This window comes from Triticum aestivum, chromosome 1A (assembly GCF_018294505.1).
Source record: "Triticum aestivum cultivar Chinese Spring chromosome 1A, IWGSC CS RefSeq v2.1, whole genome shotgun sequence".
NCBI lineage: Eukaryota > Viridiplantae > Streptophyta > Magnoliopsida > Poales > Poaceae > Triticum > Triticum aestivum.
The window spans coordinates 507983188-507993002 of record NC_057794.1 but is presented as its reverse complement, the minus strand read 5'-3'; the positions used below and the strand labels follow the sequence as shown (position 1 = coordinate 507993002).

Sequence of the window (9815 nt, the reverse complement as noted above, 5' to 3'; positions counted from 1 at the left end):
GGAGTACGGGGTGGTTAGTGTAAAACGTATGTTTGGGAAACTGCTCGACACCCTAAACGGGGTGTGGCTATCTCATTATATAGAAGTATCAAGAGATACAATACAATGTTACAACAGATATATAGAGGCTACATATATATAGAGTCTAACACCGTCCCTCAATCTTAACTATAGCCTGAAGTACAAAGTAAGTTAAGATTGCGCCTATAGCCTACAAACTGTGGTTGTGGAAGAGGCTTCGTGAAGATGTCAGCAAGTTGATCCTTTGACGAGATGAACTTGATACAGAGTAGCTTCTGTGCAACGCGTTTCCGAACAAAATGATAGTGAACCTCAATGTGCTTCGTCCGAGCATAGAACACCGGATTAGACGAGAGATATGTAGCACTGATGTTATCACACCACAGAACTGGAGGACGGGCTGGAGAGACTCTCAGTTCCCTCAAGAGAGACTGTACCCATATGATCTCAGCAGTCGCATCAGCAACCGGTTTGTACTCAGCCTCAGTACTACTGCGAGACACCGTTGCTTGCTTGCGAGCATTCCAGGCGATCAAGTTAGAACCCAGAAATACCGCATAACCCCCCATGGATCGCTTGTCATCAGGATTACCAGCCCAATCTGCATCGGAAGAAGCAGAGAGCTCACCAGACGGGGCAGGCTCAAGGAGCAAACCATAGGAGGCAGTAAGACAGATGTACCGCAAAATACGCTTCACAACTGACCAATGAGATGTCCTGGGTGCATGAAGGTACTGACACACACGGTTAACTGCATAGGAGATATCAGGCCTGGTAATAGTAAGATACTGTAGACCACCAACGAGACTGCGATACTCAGTAGCATCATCAGGTGAAAGAGATTCTCCATCAAGAGCAGACAACCGATCAGTGGCAGACATCGGAGTGATAGCATGTTTGCACTTCAACATGCCAGCCCGTCATAACAAATCCATGGATTATTTCTTCTGAGTGAGGGTCAACCCAGCAGAAGACCGTGAGACCTCCAGACCGAGGAAAAAATGCAGAGCACCTAGGTCCTTGACAGCAAAATCACCACTCAACGCAGTCACAAGACGACCAACAGCAGCATCGGAGGAACTGATGAGAATGATATCATCAACATAAACCAGGAGATACATCGTCACCTCAGGGCACTGAAGGAGAAACAACGACGTGTCCGCATTGGAGGGAGTAAACCCAAGAGCTCGAAGAACAGAGCCAAGGCGGGCATGCCATGCACGAGGAGCTTATTTGAGTCCATACATTGCCTTAACCAGACGACATAGATGATGAGGACGTGCCGGATCAACAAAACCAGGCGGCTGACGCATATAAACCTCCTCCTCCAGAATTCCATGTAGGAAAGCATTCTACACATCGAGCTGACGAAGAAACCATCCTCAAGTGACAGCAAGAGACAGCAGCAAACGTATAGTAGTAGGCTTGATAACAGGACTGAACGTGTCTTCATAATCAAGACCATACCTCTGTTTGAAACCCTTGGCGACTAGTCGTGCTTTGTAGCGTTCTATAGAACCATCAGCATGTCTCTTGACTTTAAAACCACACTTGGAATCAATGATGTTGACGCCAGACACTGGAGGAAAAGTTGCCAAGTATCATTTTTTTGTAGAGCTTGAAACTCCTGTTCCATTGCCGCGCGCCAATGAGGGATACTGAGCGCAGCCTGAAAGTGACGAGGTTCTGCAGTGGGGTCAGCAGCAGTATGAGCCATGCAAGCAGCAAGCCATGCGACAGTCCCATCTTTGCGTTCCTTCAGACGAACAATGCCAGATTGACTTCATGTGTGAGGACGCAAGGTGACAGCAGGCTGTGCTGGCAACACCACAGCGACAGGTGATGGTGATGAAGCCGAGACACCCGACGAGCTCTCACCAGGACTCCCTGGCGTCAGAGAAGCAGGAGATGATGCGTCGAGGAAAGGCAGCCCATCGGAGGCCAAAGCAAGGTCTGTCGGGGTTGCTGGGCCGAGCGAAACTGCAGCCGGCCCAGTCGAAGTGGCCACCAGGTCGGGCGAGACCACCACCGGGCCGAATGAGGCGGCAGCTGGCCCAGGCGAGGTGACCGCCAGGCCAGGCGACGCCGGAGTCTGCGGGCCAGGCGAGACCAGTGTCGGGGCGAGCGAGGCCGCCGCTGGCGGGCCGGGCGAAGCCAGTGTCGGGGCGGGTGAGGCCGGCGACTGCTCCCCGGGCGAAGCCAGCGTCGGGGCGGGTGAGGCCGGCGCCCGCTCCCCGGGCGAGGCAGCAACGGGTTGGCGGATGCCACCCGGCATGCATGGCCCATGCACATGAGAGGCGTTCCGGTCGCGAGCATCATCCGGCGCTTGTTCCTCAAGGAGCTCAAGGCGTGCACCGCGTCCAATACCTACAACATGATTAGGAAGCAACGCAGGGGCATATGCAACATCCACAAATTGATCAGGCGAAGGCACAAGCATGTGCACTGGTGGCGTGAGAGTGGTAGAGTTTGTCGGAAGTGCACGAAAGGGAAACATATTTTCATCAAACACAACATCACGAGATATGTAGACGCGATTTGTAGGAACATGAAGGCACTTGTACCCTTTGTGAAGGGAACTATACCCGAGAAAAACACACTTCTTAGACCGAAATTCTAGCTTACGCTTGTTGTACGGACGTAGGTGAGGCCAACACGCACATCCAAACACCTTGAAGAATGTGTAGTCTGGAATTTCATTGAGCAAGAGTTCAAGCGGAGTTTGCATCTTCAGAAGTCGTGAGGGGAGCCCAAAAAACAGGCTCTGGAGAAAGCATCACTCCAGAACCGAAACAGAACGGATGCATGAGCTAGCAAGGTTAGGCCAGTTTCTACAAGATGACGATGCTTACGTTCGGCAATACCATTCCGCTGATGTGTATAAGGGAAAGACACACGATGCGAAATCTCAAGTTTGTTAAAAAATGAGTTGAGATTATGGTATTCACCCCCCAGTCGGATTGAACATGAATAATTTTATGCTTAAGGAGATGCTCAACATGTGCTTGGAACTGAATGAAAACATCAAACACATCAGACTTGCGCTTAATAAGATATAGCCAAGTGAACCGACTGTAAGCATCAATAAAACTGACATAATAATTGTGACCACTAACAGATGTTTGGGATGACCCCACACATCAGAAAACACAAGCTCAAGAGGATGTTTCACAACACGACTAGAATCTAAAAACAGAAGTTGGTGACTCTTGCCCTGCTGACAGGCATCACATATAGTTTCAGCAGTTTTATTGGACACAACTGGTAGTTCATGATGATGCAACACATGATGAACTATAGGAGCTGCAGGGTGACCAAGGCGCGCATGCCATTGCGTAGGTGACACACGAACACCACTGAACGCCTGAGGAGAAAACTGCATGGGAGGTGTGCGCGGCGCGTCAAGTGCATACAGGCCATGGCGTAGACGACCGCTAAGCAGAACGGCCCTCGTGTCCCGATCCTTGATAAAGAAACGAAAAAGGTAAAATTCAGCAAGGACATTATTATCACTAGTAAGTTAAGGAATAGACAACAAACTACGCGTAGCAGAGGGAACTCAAAGGACATTGGAAAGATGCAGTTTGCGAAAGTTGTGTGCAAGAAGAGAAGCCTGACCAACATGTGAGATGTGCATACCTGCTCCACTGGCAATGTGCACTTGATCATGACCACGGTATGGCTCCTGAGTAGAGAGCTTGCCCATATCTCCGGTGAGGTGATTGGTAGCTCCGGTGTCCATATACCACGTAGGATCAATGGAGGATGGAGTGCGGCCATGCTCATGACTCGTCACTGCGGCGGCATCTTGCTTATCATTCCCTTTGCCATTGTTGCCTAGGCCCAGAAAGTCTTGCTTGAAGCGACGATGACAGCGGGAGGCAATGTGAAGCTCAATGCCACACAACTGGCAGGCCTGCTGAGCACCGCAGCAGGGACATCAAGCAACGGGCCGGCTGCCACCAGTGATGGAGGGCGCCGCACCCCGCGGAGCTGACTGAGGCGAGGCCTCCGCTTTCCCACCAAGCGGCGCCGGCTTCTGCGACTTGCCGCGAGTCGCGGCGTTGGCGGAGACAAACCCTGGAGAGGCTCGGCGCGCCTTGATGCGCTGTTCGCGGCCAAGGAGGCGCGCGTAGAGCTCGCAGGGTGGCAGTGGGGCCTCGCAGCCATGCACATTCTCGATGAGGTTATCATAGTCATCATCCATGCCGTTGAGTACATCGGTGGTGAAGTCCTCATCACCAAGCGGCTGACCAATCGAGGCCCGCGTGTTCGCGAGACCAGTCATCTTGTTGAAGTAGTCCGTGATGCTGAGGCTATCAAGCTTGGTCACCCCCAACTCGGTGTGTATAGAATGAGCACGCGCCTGAGACTGAGAGGCAGAGCTGCTGTGAAGCGACGACCAAGCATCTTTAGACGTCGCGGCGAAGATGACCAGCGACGACACGCTCGGGGTCAGAGACGACTGTATGGCAGAGAGGATTGCCTGATCCTGGGCCACCCACACATGATGAGCCGGATGATACGGCGGTGGGCACGGGATGGAGTCATCGACGTAGCCCTCTAGGCAGCGGCTGCGGAGGAGAGGAAGCACCTGAGCCTGCCACGACAGGTAATTGTCCGGCGTGAGCTTCACCGGAAGGAGATGTGCGAAGTAAAACGGCGATGGCGGTGGAGCACGATCCTGTGTCGGTGGCGCGTAGAGACCCATAGATGGATCCGTCTCCTGAGGCGGCGCGATCGCCAAGGGTGCACCATAGCCGGGGATAGCACCAACATATGGGTCCCCTGATGACGAAGGAGACGCGGCCCCGTAGGGCAGCGAAGGGGGCGGCGCCGCGTAGGGTTGAGGACGCGTCGGCGCCACATAGGGCTGCGGCGGCAGCGCGCCGTAGGGATGCATCGGCCAGGCGGACGGCGATGGTGGCGGAGCACCCGGAGTGGATGCAGGGCCGCCATACCACGGGGGGCCATAGGCCGGACCCGAAGCACCGTAACGGGTGCAGGGCGGCGTACGGCAAGGCAGAGGCGGCGCCATAGGTCGGGGCAGGGGCGGTGCCGTATGCCGGCGGCTGACCCTGGAAGGACGGCGGCGCCGGTGGAGCACCCGTGGTGGTCGAGGGCGATGGGCCGCCAGAGGACGGCGGCAGAGGCAGGTCATCGTTGGCGGCTCCCGATCCGATCTGGGAGACCGCGGGCGGCTGGGTGGTCCATCAGGCCGAGGCTGCAGCCAGTGGCTGGGAGGCCAGAAACGGCGACGAGGGAGCGATGGCAGGGGCCAGCACAGGGGGCGGCGTAGCAACGGTGGCGGCGGCGGCGGGGGCCGGCGCGACCGAGGCGGCGGGTGCAAACGTATGTTTGGGAAACTGCTCGACACCCTAAACGGGGTGTGGCTATCTCATTATATAGAAGTATTAAGAGGTACAATACAATGTTACAACAGATATACAGAGGCTACGTATATATACAGTCTAACAGTTAGAATTTGATTGGCTGGCATCAATTAAAATCTCGGTGGGGGGGGGGGGGGGGGGGGGGAGAGGGGGGTTTAGAGTAAGGCATGCAACGTGGTCCGTTAGTATTATCGATTTCCATGACGATGAACATTGTTCGGATTAGGACACCCTCGACTCCGTGGCTAGTATGGTCTACATGTTTATCCGCTAATCCATCATATATTCACATGTTTACTTTTAATATGCTAATTAATTAAAAACTTATTTATTTATTTGAAACTATATATGGCACAATTTTTTACCATAATTTTACATAGAAATTCATGGGAGTTATCCTTTATACCACTGATTTTGCCTAGTTCAAAAGGCATAGCAGCCATTTGCTTTCTTATGGTATACTAATGTAAAAATGAAGTTTTTTGTTATTTTCTTCGAGAGCATTGAGTTCTATGTCTATGATTTACCATCTTTTTGTTTCATAGCAAACTCATGTACCCATTTGATTTGGTACCCTTGATATTGTCGCGAGTTTGAGGGCATCACATAGGCGTTCAATGAACCAGCCGCAGAACAAGGAATCGTGCGGTTTCACAACAGATTGGCTTCCTGGATGTTGTGCATGCAAACAATGTAGGTGTTATTGCATATAAGGAACTAATGACTGCATATCTTTCAAGATAAGATGGTAAAAGGGCCAATTCAAATTTGTCAAACTTGGAGTGATCTTGATCATTCCGATCGTCGCAAAACCATGAAATCTAACCTCATGGATGTATCGAGGCTCTCCTATCGGCAGAACTCAATGACCTTTTTGGCCATATAGCCTTCAACGATGCTTCCCTCCTTCCGGTTATGCTTCCCTCCTTCCGGTAGTAGAATTCTGTAAATCTCATGTTTAGGTTGTTTTCATGGCTTTTTATCCTTTTTTAGTATGAGTCCAGGAGTGTAGGGTCACTGCAAAATATTTTATGTGTGTGGTCGTGATCCATACAAAAATCAGGTTCGGACACAACTGCACAGTTTCTGCGCGTCATATTGCTCTCATGGGCATGGATAGGAAGCCATATGAGGCTGGGCAGTGATCTGCGCCGCCGCCCGTTCTCCAGTGGTGGCCCCGCGCCGGCACGTCCTCGTCGTCAGGGCCCAGACCGAGGTGAGCTTTCACGTCTCGCGCTCAACTGTTTCGGACGCTGGCTGGCTAGTGTTACTTCAAGACTCGATCTCAATGTAAAATTGTTTGTGTATGTGCAGCCTGGCATGGATTCAACCAAGGAGACAACGAGCGCGTCGACCTCCTCCTCTCCGAGCACGAGCGCGACGCCGACCCCGATCCCGGCTGCACCCAAGCCCATGACCAAGAAGGCTAACCCCTCCGTGTGGGACGCGCTCGCCTTCAGCGGCCCAGCGCCGGAGCGCATCAACGGCCGGCTGGCCATGGTGGGATTCGTGGCGGCGCTCACCGTCGAGGCGGCGCGCGGTGGTGGGCTCCTCGACCAGGCCGGCAGCGGCGCTGGGCTTGGCTGGTTCCTGGTGACCGCGGGGGTATTCTCCGTGGCGTCGCTGGTGCCGTTGCTGCAGGGCCAGAGCGTGGAGAGCAAGTCCAGCGGCTTCTGGAGCGCGGACGCTGAGCTCTGGAACGGCCGCTTCGCCATGCTTGGCCTCGTCGCGCTCGCCGCCACCGAGTTCATTACCGGCGCGCCCTTCGTCAACATCTAAGACCACGTAATGTAGCGCTGTGGATTCTTTTGTGCTGACAGATCGTAATAGTACTAACTGTTGTAGGCATGTTGCAATTTTGTATTACTATCGATGATTGAATTCTGTAAATCTCATGTTAAGGTTGTTTTCATGGCTTCTTATCCTTTGTTAGAGCATCTCCAGCCGTTCAGCCCCCTAGGGCGCTAAAAAAAGCGGTCTGGGGGCGAACCGGCGCTAGTTCGGCCCCTGGGGCGACCTAACTCCCAGTCACGCCCTCCGGCGCCGCCCCCAGGACGCAAAAAATTCGAACTTGGTCGCTCCCGCTCACAAAAGACTCCACAAGTCGGGCGATCGCAAGCCACAGTTCGGCGTATAAAAAATAGAGCGACAGAAGTTCGCGTGCGCATCACTCGGCGGGCTCTGCCCCAGACGTCGGCGGAGTTGGCGTGCGCGGGCTTGGCGGTGTCGGAGCAGGCTCTGCGCTGGGCGGTGTCGGCGCGGCTTCAGTGGTGCTGGGCATCGTGGAGGCGTGGTCACGCGGGCTTGGCGGCGGCGTCGGCGTGTGCGTCGGCGTCGGCATCGGCGTGTGCGTTGGCGTCGGCGGCCTTGTCGAGGGAAACTGGTTCCGGATGAGGCCGCGCTCCGCCAAGTACCAAGCCTTGACCGCCTCGTCGGTGCTCTGAAGCATGTCCGCCCCACCCAGCAGGAAAAGCCAGGTCGGTGTTTCTCTTCTTCGCGGCGACGTTCGTCCGGAGCAGGTCGAGCTTGACGGCGCTGCTCGACATCAACGCCGACCACCGCGCCTCGGTCTTCTCTTCACGAAGGACGGCCCGGGCCTGCGCGTCGGCGAGGCAGTGCTCGATGGACTCCTGCACTCGAGCGGTGGCCACGTCGGCGTATTTCCCCTTCTTGGCAACTTTGTTGCCGTCCGGCCGCCCTTCCGATGCGCCAGGAGTCGGCGCGTCCGGCTTGTAGGTCTCCTTGGCCTCGTAAAGGGTGCGCCGGACTTCCGCCCACTTCTCGCACTTGTCAATGCGCTTGTAGACGTGGAGGTACTTGAATTCGGCGAACATGCGTAGCAACTGCGCGGAGGGACAAACTAGGCGGCGAGTAGTTGTATGGAGGGGACTGCACGCCGGCGAAGGCGGGAGAGGGCGTGCGCTGGGCCGGATATCCATGGGGAAGGTGACGTTTGGGTTGAACCCACCGTGCGCGTCCCCGTCGGCGTAGCCCGACGAGGGTGATCCCCATGGCTGCGGAGAGCCGGCGCCTTGCTGGCCCCAGGGCGCGTACTGAGCGTGGCTTCCGGGTGGATTCATCATCCCCGCGCGAGTCGCCTCGGCATCGATTTGGTCCGCCGAGGTAGCCGCAGCCGCGCGCGCCGCGTTGCCGCGGGCCTTCTTGGCGATGGCCCTGTTCCGCCGGTCGGCGGTGACAGCCTTCCGCCGCTGAACTTCCGCCCTCCACTCGGCGTTTGACATGCTCGGTGGCTTGATCGGCAGCGCCCTCGGCTTCCTCTGCTTCGGCTGGGCGACGGAGGCGGTCGCGGTTGCCGCCGCGCGGGGGGCGACGTACTTCTTCGGTGGCATGGTGGCCGGCTGGGAGGGAGGCGAGCGGGAGGGAGATTGGCGGGAGGAAGGAAGAGTACGGGAGGAAAGTGGGGAAAACGTGGGAAGAAACGGCGGGAAGAGGCGCTCGCCTCGCCGACAGGGCGGATCCACGCGCCCTTTTCACTTGTGCCGGCGCCCCAGGCACCCCTCAGGAAGCCGGGTTCGGCCTGGGTCCGCCGGCACCAGTTTTGCCCCGAGCCAGCGAAAAATGGGCTTCTGGGGGCACGACCGGGCCGTTTTTTCGACGCCGGCGCGGAAAAAACGCCTGGGGAAAGCCTGTTGGGGCGCCACTAGAGATGCTCTTAGTATGAGTCCACGAGTGTGGCGTCATCGCAACATTTTTTTTTTCTTGACAAATTTCACCTACTCCCTCTTCGGTAGACTATATATTTTCATGAAGCAATGCTAGACATACGGGGGGTTTACAGGGGAGTACGGCGTGGTTAGAATTTCATTGGCCGGGATTTGGTTAAGTGATGCGACCTCTCGGGGGGATTAGAGTAAGGCATGCAGCGTGGTCTGTGAAGGTCCGTAGTCTTTGCCTGTGCGTATAGCATTATCAATTTCCGTGACGAAGAACATTGTTTGGATTAGGACACCCTCGTCTCCGTGGCTAGTGTGGTCTACATGTCTATCCGCTAATCCATCATATACTCACATGTCTACTTTTAATATGCTAATTAATTAAAAACTTATTTATTTATTTGTAACTATATATATGGCACAATTTTTTACCATAATTTTACATAGAAATTCATGGGAGTTATCCTTCTATACCACTGATTTTGCCTAGTTCAAAAGGCATAGCAGCCATTTGCTTTCTTATGGTATACTAATGTAAAAATGAAGTTTTTTGTTATTTTCTTCGAGAGCATGGAGTTCTATATCTATGATTTACCATCCTTTTGTTTCATAGCAAACTCATGTACCCATTTGATTTGGTACCCTTGACATTGTCGCGAGTTTGAGGGCAGCACATAGGCGTTCAATGAACCAGCGGCAGAACAAGGAATCATGCGGTTTCACAACA

General features: G+C 54.4%; 1 protein-coding gene across 1 annotated transcript; it reads left to right on the top strand.

The window, feature by feature from the left end:
* The first annotated feature begins 5083 nt into the window (after window positions 1–5083).
* LOC123039161 (high molecular mass early light-inducible protein HV58, chloroplastic-like) lies at window positions 5084–7324 on the top strand. Its single transcript, XM_044462461.1, has 3 exons — window positions 5084–5177; window positions 6548–6630; window positions 6729–7324. Exons 1-3 carry the CDS (start codon window positions 5084–5086, stop codon window positions 7191–7193), a joined length of 642 nt encoding a protein of 213 aa, XP_044318396.1. The 3' UTR covers window positions 7194–7324.
* Window positions 7325–9815: the final 2491 nt, after the last annotated feature.

Coding starts and splice junctions, on each gene's coding strand:
- LOC123039161 (XM_044462461.1), top strand. CDS start 5,084: ATGCCGGCGGCTGACCCTGGAAGGACGGCGGCGCCGGTGGAGCACCCG. Junction 5,178..6,547: donor GAGGACGGCGGCAGAGGCAG/GTCATCGTTGGC, acceptor AAGCCATATGAG/GCTGGGCAGTGATCTGCGCC. Junction 6,631..6,728: donor TCGTCAGGGCCCAGACCGAG/GTGAGCTTTCAC, acceptor GTGTATGTGCAG/CCTGGCATGGATTCAACCAA.